The sequence below is a fragment of the Globicephala melas genome, chromosome 20 (genome assembly GCF_963455315.2).
Source record: "Globicephala melas chromosome 20, mGloMel1.2, whole genome shotgun sequence".
Classification (NCBI taxonomy): Eukaryota; Metazoa; Chordata; class Mammalia; order Artiodactyla; family Delphinidae; genus Globicephala; species Globicephala melas.
Window position 1 is genome coordinate 7,641,591 of NC_083333.1, and position 26,343 is coordinate 7,667,933.

At 39.1% G+C, this 26,343-nt stretch overlaps 1 protein-coding gene across 2 annotated transcripts in view; it reads left to right on the forward strand.

Annotated features, from left to right (window-relative positions):
- RPA1 (replication protein A1) overlaps positions 1-26,343 on the forward strand; it is a 56,343-nt gene that overhangs the window by 6,054 nt on the left and 23,946 nt on the right. The window contains exons 2-5 of one of the 2 annotated variants that reach the window (XM_030861843.3): positions 7,550-7,600; positions 9,058-9,136; positions 9,782-9,890; positions 18,126-18,214. In XM_030861843.3, coding sequence (XP_030717703.1) covers positions 7,550-7,600; positions 9,058-9,136; positions 9,782-9,890; positions 18,126-18,214 — 328 coding nt within the window. Of the gene's footprint in view, positions 1-7,549; positions 7,601-9,057; positions 9,137-9,459; positions 9,515-9,781; positions 9,891-18,125; positions 18,215-26,343 lie in introns of those variants that run through there. The other variant, XM_060290520.2, reaches the window with a different exon arrangement.

Here is a 26,343-nt window from a genome sequence, read left to right on the forward strand (position 1 = left end):
TTTTGCCGTACGCGGGCTTCTCACTGTTGTGGCCTCTCCTGTTGCGGAGCACAGTCTCTGGACGTGCAGGCTCAGCGGCCATGGCTCATGGGCCTACCTGCTCCGCGGCATGTGGGATCTTTCTGGACCGGGGAGCGAACCCGTGTCCCCTGCATCGGCAGGCGGACTCTCAACCACTGCGCCACCAGGGAAGCCCTAAAATATATTTTAAAAAAATATTTATTTATCTATTTATTTATTTAGGCTGTGCCAGGTCTTAGTTGTGGCACATGGAATCTTCGTTGTGGTATGTGGACTCTTAGTTGCGGCATGTGGGCTCTTAGTTGTGGCATGCAGGTGGGATCTAGTTCCCCAACCAGGGATCAAACCCGGGCCCCCTTCAATGGGAGCTCAGAATCTTACCCATTGGACCACCAGGGAAGTCCCTATGCCCTTATTTCTTTTTCTCGTCTTGTTGCATTAGTTAGGAGCTCTACTGCCATATTTAATAAAAGTGATGAGAGTTATATCCTTGCCTTGTTCCTGATCTTAGGGGAAGTCATTCAGTCTTTTGCCATTAAGTGTGATTGGTAATTAGATTTTTTGGTAGATGCCTGCTATCAGTTTAACCCTATCTTCTATTCCTAATTTGCTGAGACTTTTTATAATGAATAAATGGTGAATTTTGTCAAATGCTTTTTCTGCATCTATTGAGATGGTTGTGGTTTTTCTTGTTTATTCTGTTAATGTGACAGACTACAATAATAGATTTTTTTTTTTTTTTTTCCGGTGCGTGGGCCTCTCCCGCTGCGGAGCACAGGCTCCGGACGCGCAGGCTCAGCGGCCATGGCTCATGGGCCCAGCCGCTCCGCGGCATGCGGGATCCTCCCGGACCGGGGCACGAACCTGCGTCCCCCGCATCGGCAGGCGGACTCTCAACCACTGTGCCACCAGGGAAGCCCAATAATAGATTTTTGAATGTTGAGTAAACCTTGCCTTCTTGGAATAAACTTCACATAGTCATGACATATTATATACATTTTATATAGTGCTATAGTTGATTTACTGATATTTTGTTGAGGATTTTTACATCTTTATTGATGAGTGATATATAGATCTGTAATTTTTCTTTCTTACAATGACTGTGTTTTTTCTATCAGAGTAAAGCTAGCATCATACAATGAATTGTAAAGTGTTCTCTTCTATCTCCTGAAATAATTTATGCAGGATTGGTGTTTTTTGTCATTCAGTGTTAGATAGAATTTACCAGTAAAGCCATCTGGACCTAGAGTTTTCTCTTTTGGAATATTTTAAATTATAAATTTAATTTCTTTAATAGATGTAGAATTATCTAGATTTTCTGTATTTTTATGTAGTTTTGATAATTTGTGGGTTTTTTAAGGGACTTATCCATTTAATCTAAGTTGTTTCATAAATTTCCTGATATTCCCTTATTATATAAATATATATAAAATTTTATATATGTATGATTTATAGTGATGCCTTTTTCATTCCTGGTATTGAGAATGTGTGTTTTCTTTTTCTTGACCAGACTAGCTAGAAGTTTATCAATTTTATTGATCTTTTCAAAGAACCAGCTTTTGGTTCAATTGTGTTTTTCCTATTATTTATCAATTTTCTATTTCATTGATTTTTGCTCTTTTATTATTTCTTTCCTCCTGTGTACTTGGATTTAATTTATTCTTTTTCTGGCTCCTTTTGGTGGAATCTTAGATCATTGACTTGGGAGCTTTTTTCTTCTCTGATGGGAGCATTTAAAGCTGTATTTTCCCTTCTAAGCATTGCTCTAGGTACATCCCACAAATTTAGACAGATTGTATTTTAATTTTCATTCTGTTAATAACTTTCTAATTTCTCTTGTGATTTCTTCTTCAACAGATGGTTTATTTAGAAGGTTGTTGTTTAACTTCCAAGTATTTGGAGATTTTCTAGATATCATATTGTTATTAATTTCTAGTTTAATTGTAGTGTGGTCAAATAACGTACTCTGTATGAATTCAACTTTTCAACATTTATTGAGATTTGTTTTACTGCCCAGTATATGCACTATCTTGATGAAAATGTTCCAGGTACACTTAAAAGAATGTGTATTTTGCAGTTGTTAGATGATCTAATTAGGTCAAGTTTACTGATAGTTTAAGTTTTCTATATTCTTAATTCTATATTTTTTGGTCTATTTGCCCTGTCAATTACTGAGAGAAGAATGTTGAAACCACCAATTATAATAGTGGATTTGTCTATTTCTCCTTTTCATTTTGTCAGTTTTTCCTTGATGTATTTTGAAACCCTGTGGTTAGGTGACCACATTTATCATTGTGTCTTTTTTTTTTTTTTTTGTCCGTGCTGTGCAGCATGTGGATCTTAGTTCCCTGACTGGGGATTGAACCCATGCCCCCTGCAGTGGAAGTGCGGAGTCTTAACCACTGGACCGCCAGGGAAGTCCCCATTGTGTCTCCTTTAGGAATCAACCCTATTATTATGAAATGTCCTTTTTTATCCCGGGTAATATTCCTTGTCCTGAAGTCTACTTTGCCTGCTTTTAATGATACATCTTTTTCCAGAATTTTATTTTTAATTTGCCTTTTTATATTTGAAGTGCGTTTCTTGTACAAAGCAAATATCTGGGTCTTTCTTATTCATTACAATAATTTCTTCCATTTAATTGGAGTACTTGAACCATTTACACTTAATATAATTACAAGTTTGGGTTTAAGTTTTCCTTTTGCTGCTTGTTTTTTTATTTGTCCCATCTATTCTTTTTCTATTTTTTAACTTTTCCCGACTTTTGGATTATTTGAGTATTTTTTATGATTAAAATTTATTTCCACTGTTGGCTTATTAGCGATGCTTTATGTTTTAATGATTGTTTTAAGGCAACACATCCTAGCTTGGACTACTATAACAAAATACCATAGACTAGGTGATGTAAACAGCAGATTTATTTCTCACAATTCTAGAGGCTGAGAAATCCATCAAGGCACCAGCAGATTTAGTTCTGGGTGAGGGCTGTCTTCCTGGCTTGCAGCTGCCATCTCACTGTGCTCACATGACCTCTTCTTTGTGTCGGGAGAGAGTGAGTTCTGGTGTCTCTTCCTCTCTTTTTTTTTTTCTGGCTGCACTTCGTGGCATTCAAGATCTTAGTTGCGTGACCAGGGATCGAGCCGTGCCCCCTGAAGTGGAAGCGCAGAGTCTCAACCACTGGACTGCCAGGGAAGTCCCTCTTTTCATAAGGACAGTAATCTCATTATGGTGGCTCCACCCTCATGACCTCATCTGAAAGTAGTTGCCTCGAAAGACCCCATCTCTTGATACTCTCACACTGAGGGTTAGAACGTCAACATATGAATTGGGAGGTGGCGTCAGGACACAAATGTTTGGTCCAAAACAGTGGCTCTCAAATGTTTTGATTTTAGAATACCTTTCATTTGTAAACAGTCACTGAATGCCCCCCCCCAAAGCTTTTGTTTTTGTGGGTTATATCTCCCTTACCATATTTGAAATTATAACAGATATTTGAAAAATATTTATTCATTTAAAATAGCAATAAACTCATCTGTTAACATAAATAACATGTTTTAGGAAAAACCGTTATATAGTTCAAAACAAATAGAAAAGTGACATTGTTTTACATTTTTGCACATTGCTTTAATATCTGGCTTACTAGAAGACGTGACAGCTAGATTTTCATACCAGCTCCTGCGTTCAGTATATGGATATATGGTTTTTTTGGTCGAACTATATGGAGGAAATCTGGCTTCAAATATGTAGTTGGAAAAAGGAGGAGGATTTTAATAGCCTTTTTCAGGCTTCTTCGCTGATCCTTGTAATATAATAAGAAATATGTGTTTGGTCTTTGTCCAGTTTTTGGTACACAGAACTCCTGAAACCCTTGGGATTTCCTGAGTGATAGGGTGGGAGGAGCTTTTTTTGTTATTTACGATAAGCCCCTTTCAGCCATACCTGAGGTTTAATGAGGTAACTCTTGGTGGGCTCCAGGGTAGCTTCAGGATAGGGGTTGATTGCCAGGAACCAATCATGTGATTAAAGGGTTGGAACTTTCTGCTCTACACCTCACCCCACAGGATAGAGGCTGGAGATTGAGCTAATCACCAATAGCCAACAATTTAATCAATCATGCCTATGTAATGGGGCCTTCAGAAAAATCCCTAAACAACAAAATTCAGAGGGCTTCTAGTTTGGTGAACACATCTCCATGCTGGGAGGGGGCACACCCCCAGACTCCACAGGAACAGAATTCTCCTGTGCTTGGGCATCCAGACCTTGTCTTATGTGCCTCTCCATCTGATTTTCATTTGTATCCTTTTAACTATCTCTTATAATATACCAGTAATACTAAGTAAAGTGTTTCCCTGAGTTCTGTGAGGGACTCCCAGGAAGTCCCCACAATTTGTAGCCAAGTCAAACAAGTGTAAACTGGGCCACCTGGGGACCCACTACTTGAGATTAGTGTATGAAGTGGGCACTTGGACAGTCTTGTGGGACTGAGCCCTTAACCTGTGGGGTCTACTCTAATTCTGGGTAGTTAGTGTCAAAATTAAGTTGACTTGTGGGACGCCCAGTTGGTGTCTGCAGAGAATTGTTTCATGTGGAAAACCCACACATTTGGTGTCAGAAGTGTTTTGAATAGAAAATCAGGTTTCCTTTAACACTGTATCAAAACTCAACAAATGGTAGTTTCTTAAACGTTAGTTGGAATGTAGATTTGGCCGGTCTTCCATTTTGAATAGATCTTTTACCTATGCATTATCTGTAACGCCATGTTTCGGTCATTTGGAAAATATCGGTTCATTGCATTTTACAGATCTTCCAAATGTTGATATATTTTGTTATATGACAAAAATTCATGCTTATTAACATCATTACTGATTTAATTAAGAAAAGTCAGTAAGTATTAGGAAGCTGGTGAATACAAGTTTTCAAAAGTCCTGATTTTCATTAGAAAACTCTTTTATCATTGGCAACAAATACAGTTAATTGTCTCACTTTATTTTTGAGAAGATATCCACTAAATTCCCAAGTCTGAATAACCACAGTTTGTCGTTTGCCCTTTCAAGTTAAAATGACGTTCCGTGAGGAAAAAACGGCCGGTTCAACTTGCAGCTCGAACAGTTGTAGCAGTGCTTTTCCTCAAGGCCGCAGCCATACTTCAGCAGAAGCACTTTGGCATACTTTCTGTCTGGTTGCATAGAATATTAAAATTTTTTTGTCCTCAAGGTTACGATTTAATGTAATAATTTTATTTCTTCAAGTTTCTTTTCTTTTCTTTTCTTTTTTTTTTTTAGTGAAACTCCCCTCCCCAGTGTGTTCAGGGCAGTGAAGAATACAGTGACTACTACTATAGTAACTCAGCTAAGGCACCAGTAGTTTTACCTACCACTGCTTTGCACCATCAGTGCAAATGTCAACACAGCTGTTTCAGGATAAACCATGAGTTTTGTAAGTGATTCAACACTTGGAATATTTCAGCATAGTCTGTGTTTGTCGTCAAGCATTCACATGAAAGAAGATCTTACTAGATGATTAGTTGGTACTGATAGGAGATGAACACAAGCAAAGCAGCCAGTCCAGCCACATCTATCTATTCATCCATTCATAAGGCAAAAGTAGAATTCTGCGGAAGAGATATTAACTCAGTCTTCATGATGTATCTTGTTCTTTAATTCAACAAGTTGCTTTATTATTAGAAAGTGGAACTGCTGTGATTTCTGTTACTGATTTTTCATCCAGTAGACATTCATAAGTGGTAATAGTATAGTTTTATTAGTCCTTCAGCCAGTTTTTCATTGTATTGAATGAATGAGAGTGAGAAGGACAAAAGCTTGTTTATTATGATGAAAATAGTTTTCCATTTATGTACCCTCTGAAAAGGTCTTGGGACCCCAGATGGCAACGGACATTATGAACAATACGTTGTTCAGTGTCTAGATTATGTGTATAGAGAATATTGAGTTGTTCTGGCAGACTGTTAACTTACTTGCAGATCAGCTGAGCCCTTTGAGACTGTAGTGGGTCTAGAGTAGCTTTTACTTTGGGGATAGTTTAGTCTATTTCTAAAGCATGGCCTTTCTGGGGTTTCTACTGAATGCACCAGGTGTTTATTGAGTTCTCTCCACTCAAATGGCTAATTGGAACTCAAATGTATTCTAGCCTGGGTGAGCGCCAGTAATTTTTCAGCTTGTATCTCTCTAATCTTACCTGGTCTGTGGCACCTCATCCTGTGTATGCACAACTTAGAATTCAGCCAAAAACTCAAGGGAACCCCTGCATAGGTTATTGAAGCTCTTTCTCTATGTAGCTCCCTCCTGTCGGGTACTCTGCATCCAGGAAGTCCAGATAACGCACCTCCCCAAACTGATCTGTGCTCAGCAGGACTGCTGTATTCTTTTTGGGTTCCCTTCCCTGTGCTATGGTCCAAAAGTGCCTCTCTGCAGAAACTCATTTGTTTTCCTTTCAGGGATCACCGTCTTGTTCTACCTGTTGCCTGGTATTTGAAAACAGTTTTTATATTTTTGTCCAGTTTTTAGTTTATGGTTGGAAGAGCTAGTCTGGTATCACTTATTTCAGCATGGGCAAAAGCAGACGTCAGACAACGAGTTTTAGCTAGCTAGTTTTTCTGATGGTTACCTTTAAATGATGCCTTTTTAAAAACGAACTAAAAGCCTGATTAATAGTTATTTTGCTTTCGTTAGAAATTATTTTTATAATTGCTAATAGAGTCGTGAGATTTAACATTCAAAAAGTATAAAAGAGGATGTAGTGCAAGGTCTGCCTCCCACACATGTCCCGCAGCACCCAATTCCTCTCACAAGAGGCAACCAGTGGTATAGAAACATCTTTTTTTTCTTTTCTGGGCTGCGTTGGGTCTTTGTTGCTGCGTGCAGGCTTTCTCTAGTTGGGGCGAGCTGGGGCTACTCTTCATTGCGGTGCACGGGCTTCTCATTGCAGTGGCTTCTCTTCTTCTCTTGTTGCGGAGCATGGGCTCTAGGCGCACGGGCTTCAGTAGTTGTAGCACGTGGGCTTCAATTGTTGTGGCGTGCAGGCTCAGTAGTTGTGGCTTGCAGCCTTAGATGCTCCGCAGCGTGTGGAATCTTCCTGGACCAGGGCTCAAACCCGTGGCCGCTGCATTGGCAGGTGGATTCTTAACCACTGCACCACCAGGGAAGTCCCTAGAAATATCTTCTTAAGGCTGCATAATATTCTGTTTTAAGGATTTGCTGTACTTACTTGTTTGATTCCCTATTAATGGGCAGTGTAGGAAAATAAATGTGCTATTATGAATAATGAGTACATACGCGATGCCAGCTTTTTAGATGTAGTATCCTTGTTGGTAAGTATGAATCCCACTTTTACGATTTTATGATTTGTCCAGAGTGATAAAACTTAAAGTAGATTTTCAAATGATAAGCTCTGAAAAGGGTCTTTTAATAATGTCATCTGTGGTTTATTCCAGACACCAAATTAAAAATATGTCAAGTTTTAATCATGATTTGAGTGCCTGTCTCATAAGCATCTGTTTTTACTTTTTCAGGCCATAATGCAACAGGGAGTTACAGCCATAAAACCCATTCTCCAAGTCATTGTGAGTACCTACATATTTTTATGTCAAACGTTTTTTAAACTTACATATAATTATAAATTACATTTGATAGAGGACATACAGTCCACTTCAGGAAGTGTGTCCACTTGACAAAATTCTCTTCATCATCACAAAAATAGTCCAGTCCGTGTTGTAACTCTGAGAGAGGAACCAGGCTTTACTTTTAATGTTGCGTCAGCCAGAGTTTGACCTTTGGAGGTTCACATTTGAGGCTTGGCCTTTCTGTTCTTTCCACAGTTGGTGGATACTGTAGCGCTGCACATCAGTACTTCTGCCTCCTTGGTTGTCTTTCTGCCCTGGGGTTTTTCTTGCTCAGATCTGCCTTACATGTGGCCTCTGGAGAGATCTACCTGACAGGAACTTGTCTGCTTAAAATTCTTCATTAACCCTATCATTCATTTAAGGGGTTCTCAAATTTTAGTGAGAATTTTACAAATCAATAGGAGCGGAATCCTGGATCATACTTGCAGATTGTGAGTCAGTAAGCCTGATGGTCTGTCTCCCTGTTACTCCCAAACTCCCTGCCAGTCATCTTTTTTTCTTTTTTTTAAAGGCAAACATTCCCAGTTTTATTATTTTATTTTATTTTATTTTTTAAAATTTTATTAACTTTTGGCTGCGGTGGGTCTTCGTTGCTGCCTGTGGGCTTTCTCTAGTTGCAGTGCACGGGCTTCTCATTGCGGTGGCTTCTCTTGTTGCGGAGCATGGGCTCTAGGCGTGTGGGCTTCAGTAGTTGTGGCACACAGGCTCAATAGTTGTGGCTTGTGGACCCTAGAGCGCAGACTCAGTAGTTGTGGCGCACGGGCTTAGTCGCTTCCCAGCATGTGGGATCCTCCCGGACCAGCGCTTGAACCCGTGTCCGCTGCATTGGCAGGCGGATTCTTAACCACTGTGCCACCAGGGAAGTCCCTCCCTGCCAGTCATCTTAAGGCTGTTTCCGTATTTCATTTTCTTCAGAAAGCTGCCTCTGATTTCCTTTAAGCTGGAATAAATGTCTTGTCATTATGTGCACACCTCTGCTATGTCTCTCTGCCTCCGTCTCCACCCCAGTTATAAGCCTCTTCAGGGCAAGGATTTTTTCTTCCATTTTGTATTTTTATCATGTTTCCTACATAGTACCATACATATATTAGGTGCCTTATTGTATGTTTTTTTAAATTAATTTTCAATCAAGTTTGAGTTAAGGGAGAGAGAACAGAAGAGTATTGGCAACCTATTTTATTCTCGTTTATGTTATGTTTAATAATGTTAGTAGAGAGAGGTTGGTGGGAGAATCATCAAATCCAATTTTCTTTTACTTGGATTTAGGTGTCGAGAGTGGGCAAGCAGTTCTCAGTTGTGTTGAACTAATGGCGAATGCACTCTCCTGCCACTTAAGTTTACTGATCCCTGGGGACTGAGCAGACAGCCTGGCTAATGAATCATGTTTTCTCTCCTAGAACATCCGTCCCATTGCTACAGGGAATAATCCACCCCGTTATCGAGTGCTTATGAGTGATGGATTGAATACTCTGTCTTGTACGTATGATGTATAAATCTAGGAATTTATATTTAAATAATAAAAGCGCAGCCAAGACTTCGATTGCAGTAATTGGAGCATTCCAGAAGTCTCCATTGGCTTGGCTCTGCCTTCGGAAGGACAGAATTGCAGCTGGCAGAGAGCATTCTAACAATAGACTGGGTCGAGTGGAAAGCTGCCACTTGGCTTAATTTTGTCTAACTGGTGCTCTGTGCTTTCTTTGATTAATTTCCCTTAGGATGATATTGACATTTAGTGAATATGATTGGTTAGCTGTCCTATACTTGTCTTTTTGGGGTTTTATTTCTGTGCTGGAAGCTTTACAGGGAGAAAGGAGAGAATTTGCAGAGTATATACTTACTGTCTCTAGTCACAAGGTGAAGGACCTAGAAAAGATTTTTTAGTCTTTGTCATGAAACCTGAATGATGGAAAAGATGATTTGGGGCACTTTAAGAAATACTTAATTTCAGAGTAGCAGCAGCTGTTTAATGCACCGCAAATTAATACTGTTTTTCACTATGCAGAATCTGAGTAGTTTTAATATTTAAGGCATTGTTTTTCTTTAATGGTACAGGTGTGATCAGCTTTTAGATTGTCATGACTGAAATGTTTTAGAGACTGAAGTAATCTCTGTGCTTTTCAGCTTTCATGTTGGCAACACAGTTGAACCGTCTTGTTGAGGAAGAACAATTGTCTAGCAACTGTATTTGCCAGGTTAACCGATTCATTGTGAACACTCTGAAGGATGGAAGGTACGTGGTATCTTTTTTTCTGTTCTATTGTGTTGTATATTGGGACTAATTTTTGAACAGACAAGTTCATTGGATGCCAAAATTCAATTAGAAGTCGAAAAGCTTTCAGCTAAGAATTTACAACTATTGAGTTCTGAACTCAGGCAACTAAAATGTGGCACCAAAAGGAGAAAAATATGGAACTGAACTGGAAATTTCACAGCAGGAAATTAAAGCCGAATTCAGAAATCTCATTTCTAATCTCTTCAGCAGCACTGATTTTAGGAGTCTCTTTTTAAGTATCTTTTAATGAAATGGGATCACTTATTAGGGCAAAAGAAGATATAATTAATTATGTAACACTGCCCTTTTTGCGGTCTTGAATCTTTCATAGTAAACACTTTCTTCAGCCGACAGAGTATGCTAAGTACCTACAAGATGCTACATGCTAGAGATACGGTGGTGAACAGAACTGTTATTCACACCTGATTAACCACTGCTGAAATATGACGTTTTTCGTTGGCTAGCAGAGTCATATTTGCCAAATCTAGGGCAATTTAAAAGTCGAAATAAAAATAGGGACTCCCCAGTGGTCCACTGGTTAAGACTTTGCACTCCCAATGCAGGGGGCCTGGGTTCGATCCCTGGTCAGGGAACTAGATGCCGCATGCTGCAACTGAAAGATCCTCATGCCGGAACGAAGATCCTTCACGCGGCAACGAAGATCCCGCCTGCCACAACTAAGACGCTGCGCAGCCAAATAAATAATTAATTAATTAAATAGTTAAAAGTAAATAAGTAAATAAATAAATAGTAACAGACTGCAACCTACTGAATAAAATAAGAATTCATAAGTCCATACTGAATAAATGAATACGGGGGGGGGAACAGAAAGCTTTTTCTTACAATAGAATGCCATCTAAAAATGTAAATGGATTGATGGGATTAGAAAATCACCATTTGGCAACCGTCATAGTATTAATTCAGGCAGGAAACATTAATAGGTGCTATATAAGTTTCCTGTGGCTGCCGTAACAAATTACTGCAAATTTGGTGGTTTAGAACAACAGAAATTATTTTCCCTGGAAGTTAGAAGTTGAAGTCAGTTTCACCGGGCTGAGATCACGGTGTCGGCAGGGCCCGGCTCCTTCTGGGAGATCTCTGGGAGAATCCATTCCTTGCCTCTTCCAGCTTCTGGTGGTTGCTAGCATTCCTTGGCTCACGGCTGCATCACTCCAATCCCTTCTTCCATGGTCACATTACATCTTCTCTGTCTATGCCAGGTCTGCCTCTGCCTCCTTCTTAGAAGGATATGTGGTTGCTTTTAAGGCCCATCGGATAATCTGGGATAAAACTGCCACTTCAATCCTTAGTTTAATCACATCTGCAAAGTCCCTTTTTGCTATATAAGGTAACATTCATAGGTTCCAGGGATTAGGACTTGAATATCTTTTGGTTGGGGGTGGTCATTTAGCCTACCACAGATGCTGAAACAAGTGGTAAAAATTTGATGGAGGAACAAGTTATTTATAGGGTAAAAGTACCTCCCCAGAGCATAATTATTAATTGTAAAAGGAAAAGAAGCAACTTTACAGTGGAGAAAGCTGGCAGACAGCACCTTATTCCAATGATTGACGTTAGCATTACCAGTAATGGGACAAACAGAAGTCATGTATTACCTGGTAGGATACAGTGGGAAGAACATTGCATCAGTACTATTATATTCTTGCCAAAGATGCATAATCTGTATCTAATCATGAGGAAGCCTCAGGTAAATTGAGGGACATTCTATAAAATAACTGATTTTCAAATTTCAAGCATAAAAGTAAAAGAGTCCTTCCAGATTCATGGAGTCTAAAGAGATATAATTAAATACAACAAGTGATCCTGAACTGGATCCTATTGCTATTAAGCATATCATTAAGACAACTTATGAAACTTGAATGGATTCTGTGGATTAGATGGAAGAATTCTTTATGTTTCAAGTTCAGTAACTTAACCAGGCTATGTCTCAAATGTCAGTGGTTTCCTTTTTTTTTCCCCCGCCGGTGCATGGTGCCCTTTCAGTCTGCAGTTAGGAGTTAGCTCTTTCTTTTTGATGAGATTGTTCTGTTATTCCTTAATGATCTTTTCTGTTTCATTTGAGTTCCAGTTTTTACTTATGTTTCTGTTTCATTTGAGTTCCAGGATAACTTTGTTCTCCATGTATGTCTCCAGTTTGCTCTAGTCTTTTTTCTAATGCGTGCATTGGATTCATTTAAGATTTTCCAACATATTATATATTATAGTTCAGTTTTTAGCTTTCTCTGTTCTGTTCCTTGATGTTTATAGTTTAAGTATTAGATGTATAATGATACTGCTTTTGTTCTGTTTTTTCCTTAACTTTTCAAGCGCCCTTTTCTTCTCAATCTCTTGTTTCATCTCATCTTTTGACTTTTATTGAATTCTTAGTCTTATTTTGTACACCACACTTGCGAAGTATTCCCTTTCTTGGCTTATGCTTTCCTCTAGATGGGATTGTTAATTGTCTCTGCCTCTTCTGTTCCTTTTATTTTTATACAGTGTTGTGTGTTACATTGTTGCTATGTTATTTCTTTTTATCTTGTTCATGCTTATGTGGACAGTTCTGTCCAGACTTCATTTGCTCTGACATAGTCTAGTCTAGGTACATCCCCTTGCCAACCTTCCCACTTGGGACCTGTTATCTTCCACTTCAGGCTACCTTGGAGTGCTTGAGTGGTGCTTTCTAGCCACTTTTCTCTCCTCTAGGGCATGGTATAGGGGAGGGTGGAGAGCTTTGCTGTGGTTGAATACTAAACCTCGAGCTCCATTCACTGCAGTCTAGGGTGGAGTTCCACTCCTGTGAGCTTTGCCTTATTTCACCGCCTCAGCATGGCTACATGCCGTGTGTTCCTTCCTGCCTCTGCTGAGAACCTGTGTGTGTACGACCAGGTTTATTCCTTACCTTGATGGTCAGTTAGGTTTTTTTTAATTTATTTAATTTATTTATTTATTTTGGCTGTGTTGGGTCTTTGATTCTGTGCGAGGGCTTTCTCTAGTTGCGGCGAGCGGGGGCCACTCTTCATCACGGTGCGCGGGCCTCTCACTGTCGCGGCCTCTCTTGTTGTGGAGCACAAGCTCCAGACACATAGGCTCAGTAGTTGTGGCTCACGGGCCTAGTTGCTCCGCGGCATGTGGGATCTTCCCAGACCAGGGCTTGAACCCATGTCCCACTGCGCCACCAGGGAAGCCCTGGTCAGTTAGGTTTGATGGTCATTTAGGTTTATTCCCAACAGGGCTTTAGCAGTCATCCTTGTGCGTTTATCTTTACATGCTCATGCTGTTATTTCTTAGGAGTTGTGGGGATCAAAGGACGTCTGTTGTAGAAAGTATACCAATTAACATACTCATGAGCCTTGGGTAAGAGTACCTGTTTCTGAATAGGCGAATACACAGACAGAAATGAGATTCGTGGTTTCCGGTGGTGGGGGAATGGAGAGTGACCGCCGTGGAGCACAGGGTTTCTTTTTTGGGGCGGTAGAAATGTTCTGAAGTCAGGTGGTGGTGATGCTTGCACAATTCTGTAAATATACTAAAAACCACTGAATTATACTTTTAAAGGATAAATTTTATGGTCTGTGTTCAATAAACCTGTTTTTAGGGGGAAAAATACTTGTTTCCCCTTAACCTTGTCAACATAGCAGATATTACTGATTTTAAAAAAATAGTTGCCAGTCATCATTATTTTAACTTAAATTTCTGTATTATAAAAGGAAAACAATAGATATATAAAACAATAAATTCCCCTGTTAGTGAGGTCAAGTGTCTTTTCATATACTTACTCTTCCTACTTCTTCTCTGAAGAGCTTTTGATGATATACTTTGTCCTTTGCGTGTGTGTGTTCAGGGAGATGTGGAGGATGCGCTTTGTAAATCAGGGAGATCAATTCTTTGTTCGCTAATTCTTTATTAGACCTTGTAGTCTACCTTTATAGACTGTTTATGGTGTCTTGTGATGTGGAATTAAAGAATTTTTTAGAAGTTTAGTCAATTTTGTCCATTTTTTTCTTTATGGCTTCTGAATTTTGTATTTTGCTTAGGAAGCTTCCTGACTGGGTTATTTAAAAATACTTCTTAGTTCTTCAGACATTCTGTGGATTTTTTAAAATAGATTTTGGTTCATCTGAGGTTTTTTTTTTTAGTTTTAAAAGCAGTGGGATTATTTTAAGTTATTTAAGGTTTTGATTTTTGTTTTTTATTGAAGTATAGTTGATTGAGAGTATTGTATTAGTTTCAGGTGTACAATGTAGTGATTTGATATGAGGTTTACTTTGATATAGGGTACGAAGGAGGAATTTAGCTTAATTTTTCCCAAATGGTTAGTCCATATCATGGAAGACTTAAGGAGCTTGGAAGTGGAAGCTTCCAAGCTTCCATGGAAGTAAGGAGCTTATTTTATTCTAAGTGTGATGGGAAGCTATAGGCTTTCGAGCAGGGGAGTATTGGTACAATTTGATTTAAGTTTTTTAAAGTTTCCAAGAGATTATTTTGATAGCTATGTGGAGAGTTGATGGTTGGTGACAAAAAGAGGTAAAGAGAGACTAGTATTCCATTTATCTGACTCTGTTCTGTTTGCCATCTTTTCCTTTGATCTGCTTGTCTAGTCTTGTGTCAGTGCCAGAGTTTGTTTTTTCTTTCTTTTTTTTTTGGTGACATCTTGAGATATAGTCCATATACCACACAGTTCATCTCTTTAAAGTGTAAAATAGTTTTTACTATATTCAGAGTAATGTGCAGCCATTACCACAATTAATTTTAGAATATTTTATTGCCCTCCAAATAAACCCTATACCCTTTAGATATCACCCCCAAACTCCCTATCCTCCCCAGCCCTAGACAACCACTAATCTGCTTTCTGTCTTTATAGGATTTGCTTATTCTGGACATTTCTTATAAGTGAAGTCATATAATATGTGGTCCCTTGTGGCTGGCCTCTTACTAAGCATGATATTTTCAAGGTTCATGTTGTACCACATGTCAGTACGTCGTTCCTTTTTATGGCCAAATAGTATTCCATTGTATAGATATGTCACATTTTGTTTATCTAGTTGTTTGGACGTTAGGGTTGTTTCCACCTTTTCGCTATTATGAATAATGCTGTAGACGTTTGTGTACAAGTTTTTGTGTGGACACGTTTCTGTTTATTTTATATATATCTAGGAGTTGAATTGTGTGTCAAATGGTAACTTTACGATTAAATTTTTGAGGAACTGCCAGACTATTTTCCAGAGTGGCTACAGTAATTTACATTCCCTCTAGCAATGTATGAGGGTTCCAGTTTCTCCACATCTTCATCAACACAGATAATTACATCTGCCATAGTGTTTCCAGGTAAAGTATCATCTGTAGAATATTTTAGTAACTTACAGACGATGTCTTCCTTTACTTTTTTCTCCCCCCAAATTTTCTTCGTAGTTTTTCTTTCTTTTTTTTTTCTTTTTTTAGTTTATTTTTGGCTGTGTTGGATCTTTGTTGCTGTGCGCAGGCTTTCTCTAGTTGCGGCGAGTGGAGGCTACTCTTAGTTGTGGTGCTCAGGTTTCTCATTGTGGTGGCTTCTCTTGTTGTGGAGCACGGGCTCTAGGCGCACGGTAGTTGCAGCATGCAGGCTAAGTAGTTGTGGCTCGCGGGTTCTAGAACGCAGGCTCAGTAGTTGTGGTGCACGGGCTTAGTTGCTCCGCGGCATGTGGGATCTTCCCACACCAGGGCGCGAACGTGTGTCCTCTGCATTGATTGGCAGGCAGATTCTTAACCACTGCACCACCAGGGAAGCCCACCTGGTAGTTTTTCTATATTTATTCTTCCGTACTTATTATTCTTCTTCCATATTCTTTCAAGTATCAAAAAAAAAAAAACAAAAGTCCTGTCGGAATACAAAGAACTGCAGTAAATTTACATAGTATTTGATACTAAGTCCATTCAAGAATATGGTATGTGAATCCCTATATATCCTGTTATCCATCTTCAGATTATCACTTGATATCCAATCTTGTTTTATCTAAATGCCTTCCACATCTACCCTCCTCTATGATTTTGAAGCAAATCTCGGATATATTTCCTCCACAAATATTTTAGTATATATCTTTAAAAGGTAGTAATTCTTTTTTAAAAATTCCATTTTTACACCTAAAATATCAAATATTCTGTCACTGTTCAGTTTCCAACTATTTGTGTGTGTGTGTAATTAATTTGTCTGTATCAGAATCCAAAGTAAAGTTCTCACTGCAGTAGGTTGATAGTTCTTTTAAGTCTCTATGAATCTAGGTTCCTCCTGCATATCTTTTTTCCTCCCTTAGTGTTTGTTTGTTGAAGAAACCAGGTCATTTGTACTTCATCCTCATGCACGGTTTCCCGTAGTCTGGATTTTGCTGGTTGTATCTTTATAAAGTTGTAATGTGTCCTTGTCATCTGTGTTTTCTGTAAGTTGATATTGGTGTATTCTTCTGATATGCCGCTGGATTCTTCTTGCTGATATTTCAGTTAGGACGTATGTATATTACAAAATAAAATTAGTGGGTTTTTTTAGTGGGTTTTTTCTTAGGTTTTGGTATTAAGGTAATGCTAAATGATAATAAGCCTTCCATTTTTCTATGTTATCCAAAATTTGGATACTTTTGGAAGGTAGTTAAAATACCACTAAATATCTATCAGAGTTTTTATAGTGAATCTGTATGTAATATTCAGAAACAGATAGTTTCAAGCTTATTTTATTGAAGTAATATAACCTTGCTACGAAAGCTTGATAAAGGTAGCACAAATTGATCAATTGCATGTGAAAATCCAAACTACAGCAGTCAGACTATTTAAAGAATCCATCACAATGAGGTTGGGCCTAGTATTGCTTAAATAATTGCTCCAGACCATCTACTCTTTTTTTTTTTCCTTTTGGCTGCACTGTGCGGCATGCAGGTTCTTAGTTCCCTGACCAGGAATCAAACCTGTCCTCCCTCCAGTGGAAGCATGGAGTCCTAACCACTGGACTACCAGGGAATTGAATTTCCCATCTACTGTATTTAATGTCCGTCTCAACTGTGCTAATTCAGGCCCCGTCAGTTCTTCCTTCTGTTGTTCCCCCTGCCTCCAGTTGTGTTCCCCTCAGATTCCTTCATATTGCAGTCCTCTGTAAAGTACGAGCGTGATTGTGACATTCTTGTTCAAGCACGTATTGAGCAACGACTGTGGACCAGTTGCTACAGTAGACGCTGGAGGATACCTGCCATTACTGAAAGTGCAGTTTAGTAAGAGAAATAGATAATAAATAATGAATATACAACTAAAATATATCATATGTGAGTAAATAATCAAATAATGACCATAATTAACCCAAATATTAATAATTATATGCCAATATATATTAATTAAACCTGAGAGAAGTGACCTGAAGGAAAGAAGTGATGGCTGTAGAAAGGAGTATAACAGAAAACTGATCTAAACCAAAGATTAAGGAAGCGTCTGAATATTAGATGAGGCAGAATGAGAGACCATCACAATCAGAAAGCGGCGTGTACAGAGGCCTTGTGGCAGGAGAGAGCGGAATGTACACCAAGAGCTGGAAGGAAACAGATGGTGGAGAGCAGAGCACCACGGGGAAACGGCGCGAGATGAGCTGGAGAGGTTAGTGCGAGGCCAGACCTTACAGAGCCTTGTAGGCTGTGTGAAAAGGCGTTTAACTTTTGGCCAAAGGTCCTTGAGAAGTTATTGAAAGATTTTAATCAGAATTAAAGATGGACAAAGAATTGGAAGTTCTTAGTTAATAGTAATCACAATTAAAAAATATCTGTAGTCATGGTTTTCACTGGGAAAAGGTAATTGTTCAGCAAAGTATACGTTTCTGAAAACAGATCATCTCTTGTGCCACATATTCTTGGGTTTAGTAATCTAAATTCTTACCACATCATTTGCTCCTTGAAGATACAGTATGTAGTAAGGACACTGCATTTTAATTAAGGAACTAGCTGGGAAATGAAAACCCTGCAATCATAAAAGCCCTTGATAATGATACAATGAAAGATTAAGGGAAATGTTTATGTAGGAATTGATATCATATGTTTCTCAAGTTATTCAGTAATGAAAAACAATTGACAAAGGGAAATAGTTTTATCACAGTGATTATTGGGGGAAGCTTTTTAAGTAGCTTGTCGTTTGAAGGTCTTCTGAGTTTATTTTTTCTAACATGTTTCTATTTGTTTGCCTTTGTAGGAGAGTGATTATTTTGATGGAGTTAGAAGTTTTGAAATCAGGTGAAGAAGTTGGATTAAAGATTGGCAATCCAGTGCCCTATAATGAAGGTAAAATGTTTTTCACAGGTTGTAGCACTCAGTTGAATACCTCTTCATAGATTTGGAATTCTTCCTTTTGATATAGTTTGATTTGTTACTCTTACTAAAACTAGTGATTTGGGAGTCTAGTGACCAGGTTATTCTTTCATTGTTTTTCTTTTTTTTCAATACTGAAGAAATGATGGTAGGACTCTGTAAAGGAAAACCTCTCCTCTGTTTTTCTCTACACACAACAGTCGTACATACTTCTGGCTCTTCTGTGACCAGATGTATGGGGTTTTTTTTCTTCCCCCTGATAAGCGATTCTCCAGTTCTCTGTGGACACCAGCTGGGTCTCCTACAATTCAATTTAGTTCTGACACTAGCTACCTGGAGTTAGCCTCAGATTTCACAGGGTAAGGGCTCAGTTCCACTGGACTGCCTCCACCCCTCACACCCGCTCCCCTTCAGTCCAGAGTCCAGGCTGGGACTTCCCTGGTGGCGCAGTAGTTAAGAATCCACCTGTCAGTGCAGGGGACACAGGTTCGAGCCCTGGTCCGGGAAGATCCCACATGCCGCGGTGCAACTAAGCCCGTGCGCCACAACTGCTGAGCCTGTGCTCTAGAGCCCACAAGCCACAACTACTGAGCCCACACTCCGCAACTACTGAAGTCTACGTCTCTAGAGCCCGTGCTCCACAACAAGAGAAGCCACCGCAATGAGAAGCCCGCGCACCGCAGCGAAGAGTAGCCCCTGTGCACCGCAGCTAGAGAAAGCCCGCGTGCAGCAACAAAGACCCAATGCAGCCAAAAATAAATAGATAAAATTAAAAAAAAATAAAAAAGTAAGTCCAGGTTGTTATCTGTGCTTCTGACCAGCTAGCTGTAAATTGTAGCTTCCTACAGCTCCCTCCTCAGGTTCAATTAGAGTGATTTGCTAGAGTGGCTCACAGAACTCAGAGAAACAATTTACTTACTAGATTACCGGTTTATTACAAAGGCTATAACTCAGGAACAGTGAGGTAGAAGGGCAGGCATAAGGCGAGGTATGGGGAAAGGGGTGCAGAGCTTCCATGCCCTCAGGGTGTGCCATCTGCCTTGGACCTTCATGTGTTCACCAACAGAGGCTCCCCAAATCCTGCCCTTTGGGGTTTTTATGGAGGCTTCCTTACTTGGGCATGATTGATTGAATCATTGGTAATTAGTTCGACCTCCAGCCCCTCTAGCAGTTATTTTGAATATCTTAGTCTTTAATGTCGGCCTCCCAAAAGGGGAAGAAGAGAAAAATGAAATGGGAAGAAAGAGTGCCAGCCCTTTAAATCCCTGGAAGGCACTGCATCAGAGGGCTTAGGGCTTGCAACACTGGAGGAAGCAACCGCAGTGGTCACTGTCTCTTTGCACCTCTGTGATCAGAAGCAGCATTCACAGCACAGATCCCCAGTATATGGAGGACAGGGTCCTTTCTGCCCACCTCAGTTCCAGAAACTGTGTGCAGGCTGCTCCAGGAACAGGTCCACTGCTGTGTGCCACATGGCTGAGGGGTGGGGAATGGGTAGCTGTTACTGTGCTAAGGGCTGGTATTGGTGGAAATTCACCAACCAAGCCTTCCTTTGAAGTTGCAAGCCTTCTATAGACTTCTGAATTCAAAGTAGTTACAACAGACGAATTCTGCCAGGGCAGTTGTAGTCTAGGTTGAGAGATAGATTCCTGGTGCTTCCTACTCTGCTGTCTTTCCAGAATCCTTTCAACAGTGATTATCTCTTGATAATAACTTTTATTTTCTTGTGAAAATATATAGGAAAGCCCAATGAAATCAGAAAATTTTAATTACTTTGAACAAGAGAGACAATAATAGTTTAGAAAAAAAGTCAAAGAATCATCAAATCACTGACTCGAGAAGGCTTGTCTGCCCCTCCATCAAGTCAAATAAACATAAAATTAGAGGGAATTACCTGGTGGTCCAGTGGTTAGGAATCCATGCTCTCACTGCTGAGGGCCCGGGTTCAATTTCTGGTCTGGGAACTAGGATCCCACAAGCCGTGCGGCACGGCCAAAAAAAAAAAAAATTAGAGCCTCATTGTTCACCAAGATAAATTCCAGATTTGTTTAAAAAGTTAAAAAATGAAACCATTAAAAATAAAACTAGGGACCTCCCTGGTGGTGCAGTGGTTAAGAATCCACCTGCCAATTCAGGGAACACGGGTTCGATCCCTGGTCCAGCAACATCCCACATGCCGTGGAGCAACTAAGCCCGTGCTTCACAACTACTGAGCCTGCACTCTAGAGCCCATGAGCCACAACTGCTGAAGCCCGCGCGCCTAGAGCCCGTGCTCCGCAACAAGAGAAGCCACTGCAATGAGAAGCCCGCACGCAGCAATGAAGACCCAACGCAGCCAAAAATAATTTTAAAAAAATAAATAAATAAAGAGAATGGGGGGCTTCACTGGTGGTGCAGCTGGTAAGACTCTGCGCTCCCAATGCCGGGGGCCCAGGTTCGATCCCTGGGCGGGGAACTAGATCTCACATGCATGCCGCAACTAAGGCATCCCCATGCTGCAACTAAGGAGTCCACATGCCGCAATGAAGATCCTGCATGCCGCAACTAAGACCTGGCACAGCCAAAATAAATAAATAAAAATAAAATAAATATTTTAAAGAAATAAAAGAGAATGGGGCTCTATAAATGGATTGGAATAATTCACAATATTTGATTACATTAAAATTTAAAATTTTGCATGTTAGAAATAGAAAGGTGTGCAAACATAAACTAGGATAAAATAGTTACAAAAGATAAGTCTGACAAAGTGTTAGTCTTTAATATTTACTAAATTTTTTACAAGGGAAAATTTTTTTATATTTATTATTATTATTATTGATACTATTTTTTTCAAGGAAAAATTCTCCAGTAGGAAAGCAGGCATTGGATGAGAAGAAACACTTCACAGTAGAAGGAAAACAAATGGCCAATACATAAGAAAAAATATTAACCCTTACTGGTCATTTTTGTCTTGTTCCTTTAACTATTACATCTTGTTCCTTTAAGTATTATATTATGTTAGCTGTAGGTTTTTCATCGATTCTTTTTATCACTATGAGGAACTTTACTTCTATTCCTCGGTTGCTGAGAGTTTTTATCAGGAATAAAAGGTGAATTTTGTCAAATTTTTTTCTGTGTCTGTTGATGATCATATCGTTTTTCTTTTTTCATTGGTTAATTACATTCATTAATTTTTGAATGCTAAACCAATCTATGATTTCTGGGGTACGTATTATGTCATGATCTCTTTCTACTTTTTATGTATTGTTGGATTTGATTTGCTAAATCAAGCAAATCCACTTGACGTGATTTTGTTTAGAATTTTTTTTTTTTTTTTAAAGAAGATGTTGGGGGTAGGAGTTTATTAATTTATTTATTTTTGCTGTGTTGGGTCTTCGTTTCTGTGCGAGGACTTTCTCTAGTTGTGGCAAGCGGGGGCCACTCTTCATCGCGGTGCGCGGGCCACTCTTCATCACGGTGCACGGGCCTCTCACTATCGCGGCCTCTCTTGTTACGGAGCACAGGCTCCAGATGTGCAGGCTCAGTAGTTGTGGCTCACGGGCCCAGTTGCTCCGCGGCATGTGGGATCCTCCCAGACCAGGGCTTGAACCCATGTCCCCTGCATTAGCAGGCAAACTCCCAACCACTGCGCCACCAGGGAAGCCCTGTTTAGAATTTTTACATCTATATTATGAGGGGTATTGGTCTGTAATTTTGTCATACCTTGTCTAATTTTGGTATCATAGTAATCCTGGCCTCAGAGAATGAGTTAGAAAGTGTTCCCTCTTAAATTTTATGCAAGAGTTTATGTGGAATTGGTATTAATTCTTCCTTAAATATTCCGTAGAGTTTACCAGTGAAACCATCTGGCGCTGATACAGATATATTTTTTTATGGAACGGCTTTAAACTACAAATGCAGTTTCTGTAACAGATACATAGTCATTCACATTGATTGTGTGTTGCAAGAAATCTGACCACGTTATTTAAGTTGTTGAATTTATTGGCCTATATCAAAGTAAATAGAATAAATGTTCCAATTAAAAGACAGAAACTATTAGATTGGATAAAATAAATACAGTCCCTTATTATCCTTTCAGCGTCTGTAGAAACTGTGGTGATGTCGCCTCTTTTAGACCTGATATTGGTGATTTGTGTCTTTTTTTTCCTGATAAGTCTGACTAGGGGTTTATCAATTTTATGGACCTTTTCAAAGAATGAAGCTTTTGCTTTCCATTGTATATATAGACCACATCTTTTTTTTTTAATTAATTTTTTTTTTTTACTTTTGGCTGTGTTGGGTCTTCATTGCTGTGCGCAGGCTTTCTCTAGTTGTGGCGAGCAGGGGCTACTCTTTGTTGCGGTACGCGGGCTTCTCATTGCAGTGGCTTCTCTTGTTGCGGAGCACAAGCTCTAGGCACGTAGGCTTCAGTACTTGTGACACACGGGCTCAGTAGTTGTGGCTTGTGGGCTCTAGAGTGCAGGCTCAGTAGTTGTGGCGCATGGGCTTAGTTGCTCCATGGCATATGGGATCTTCCCAGACCAGGGCTCGAACCCATGTCCCCTGAATTGGCAGGTGGATTCTTAACCACTGTGCCACCGGGAAAGTCCCTTCAGGTGGTTTTTTGTTTTGTTTGTTTGTTTGTTTGTTTGTTTTGTGGCCATGCCATGCAGCTGCAGGATCTTAGTTCCCCGACCAGGGATTGAACCTGGGCCCCCTACAGTGGAAGCCTGGAGTCCTAACCACTGGACCACCAGGGAATTCCCCCTTCAGGTGGTTCTTAATGAAAATATAACCAAATACATTAATTATATATTTTCATTCATAATCCACTTTGCTTACACCAAAGGCAGGATACTATGTACACTATCCTGTCTCTTTTTTTTATCCTGTTGTGTTTTTTAAAAATTTCGGCCTAGAGATATTTTCGTAAATATACTTAGAGATCTTCCTTATTTTTATTTATTTTTTTAACAGTATAGAGTGTTCTGTTGTGTGACTATTCCATAGTTTAAGCAGCCCTTTATTGATGGGCACTTGGGTGTTTCCATACTCTGGCTATTAAAACAGTGCTGCAGCAGATAGCTTTATACATATGCAGGTACATGGTCAGAGGGGATTTGATTGCCAGAGGTGAGATTGTTGGATCAATGGATAAATGCCTTTGTGGTAGGTAGATACGCTTGGGTTCCCTCCATAGCATAGTATCATTTTGCATTCCAGCAGTATGTGAAAATACTGGTTTCTTCACAGCTATGCCAACAGAGTATGTTGCTAATCTTTTGATTTTTTTTACCAATCTGATAGATGAAAACTCGCATCTCAATGTAGTGTTTAATTTGTATTCTGAGCAAGGTTAGCATCCTTTTAAATATTTAAGGGCTTTTTATTCTCTGTGAACTGTTGTGTTGTCCATTTTTCTTGTGGGTTGTGTATCTTTTTCTTCTCAATTTTTAAGAGAGTTCTTTAAGAAAAAATAGAGGAATTAGTCCTTTGTCTCTGATATGAATTACAACGTCTTTCTGACTTTGCTTATGGGTTTTTTTTGCTATGCAGCAGTTTACTTTTGTTTTTATGAAGTTGAATTTTCCAGTTCTTCTGTTTTTTTTATGACTTTGGGGTTTTGAGCCATAGTTAGAAAGGTCTTCCTCACTGAGCTATAAAGGTATTCACCCATGTTTTATTCTAGTACTTGTGCAGTTTCATTGTTTGTATTTAAATCATCCATGCTGCTTCTCTCTTACAGTTGTGATGTCTTGATTTGTGGTGTTTTGGGCTTCACTTTCACATACTTTGAATTTGTCTTTTTCCCCTAGTTTCACTAAAGATGCAGTCTGTATGTGGGATGTTTGTTTATGGGACGGGTACTCATTCTTCTTGTTGCTCTCTGATTTTTAGAAGTGGGAAGGTTTTGGAGTAGGTCATCACCATGCTTCTTCCAGAAATGAAACATTCTAGATTTAATTTTTACCTACACCAAACATAATAATTTGGTGTTTTAAATTGGAAAGGGAAAGCTGGAGGCTATTCAGGTAGAATTCTAAAATATTAAATTGGAACATCACAATTGTTTTGCATTAGTAAAACTTTGTTAAAATGAGCACGTTGGTTATCTTATTCTCAGCTTTTAGGAAGGAGAGTCAAGACAAAGTGATACTTAGCATCTCTATGAAATCTTCGGATGCCGTAGGGGTGAGGGAGAGATGATTATGCTCAGCTTAGCACCTTTGGCCAGATTTCTTACATTTTTTATGTTGTATTTAATTGAATGGTTGCTTTGGACGTTTTGCCTTTCAGGGGCAAAAGTATTTGAGGTAAAGATGGGATGAAAGGGTTAAAAGATGCTTACCACTTGAGGTCAGAACTATACAACTATGGAAAACACTCCTTTGTCTCAATACCCAGTTCCTCTGGCTCTTCCCTTTCTTCAGGGTCTGTTAAAGTGCAGAGGGATGAGACAGAATTTTGCTGTTAAGGAGTATTTGCTGTTGAATTTCATTGTAACCGGATCAATAACAACATTGTTACTTGGGCCATCATGAAAGTAGTTTTGTCATAGTGACTACTACCTTATGGGTGTATTTGACAGAAATGGTTTCTAATTGTCTATCGGAAAGCAAGGGGACTGTTATTAGTGGATAGAGAACTAAAGTTAGATTTGTATCCTCCTAGCACCTAACCCAGACCTGTGACGTATCAGATGACCTGACTCACTAGACCCAGCCCAGAAATAGGCAGAGGAATTCCAAAATGTGCATTGAAATTGTCTCATGGTACTAGTACCACATTAAGTAAAGATACTTACAGAATTTTCAAAATGTGACAAGTAAAATTTCAAACACAGTTCATTTTTCATACAGTATTGGGTTGGATGGCTTTAAATCTCCCACATTTACCATTATATATTTTTTAATCAGTATGTATATTAGTTCTATGAACGTACACTATTTCTAACCACAGTATTATACTTAGACTTAAATTTCTTAACTTGTTGCTTAGCTATTAGTATCACTTATTATTGAAAGATACTAGCTGGAATTTTTTTCAGCCTAACTCTGTCCATTTTCTGCCAATAAGAAATTGTAATTATTGGATTGACTCTTCCTTAAATTCTTCGTGGTGGTTGTTAAGAAAGTAATTGTTGGTAGAAATTGAGTTTTTTGTTACTCTGTATACTCTGTTGTCTGTTGGCTGATTTTTCTTAGCTGGTGGCTCACTTACTATTATAATGATAATAAAAGTGATAGGTGTGAGTGCAAGTAACTTGAGGAGCTGGAGTCTGCTTTTAAATATCCTATATCCCTCCCGGGTCAGAGCCGGCGATAGGAAGCTAGCATACAGCGAAAAGGTCTAAGAATTATGACCTTGATCCACCTTATTGGAATGATTTGGTTTGCAGGTGACATAAAACTGAAGATTATCAGAAGTTGAATATCTGTATTACTGCTTTGGGGTATAATTTTAATTCTCAGGAAGATGATTATTTAGTTGTGTACTGATGTCTTTTACGTCTTCCGGTCTTTGGTTGTATTGCAGCGCATTAAATTGAAGGGCACTTGTTGCTATTTAGAATGCACCAACGTTCTTGCCATCCATTTGGCTTGGGAATGTCTCCTGTCTCTTGTGCCAGATTTACAAATGTGGTCCAAAGCAGGAATTAGGGATTGCTCTAATAAATGGATTAGTAGCTTTTCCTAACTACCAGATATTGTGGTTATTAGTTATGTTTTATATCATTAGAGTTCTGGCTTCCAGAATTGGTTGCTTAGGATTAAAAATTAACTGGATGGTGGTGAAGTTGAATAGATCTAGTCAGACAAACCTGGGTTCGAGATTAGGTTCTATCTCTTCCTGTGTGACTCTGGGCAAGTTCCTTGACCTCTTAAACCCACTTTTTTTCATCTGTTAAATGAGTACAGTAATGTTATCTATATATATTTTATATAGAGAGCTAAAGAGTAAATGGAATAATGCACTTAACCTTGTACCTGGTACATAGTAAGCATTCAGAAAATTGTAGCTATTATGAACATGTCTATTACAGGGCCTAATTGGAGTCTTGTTAAATATACTATTTTCATTGACTCTAAGAATCCAATGATTATAAAACTATACCATTATAT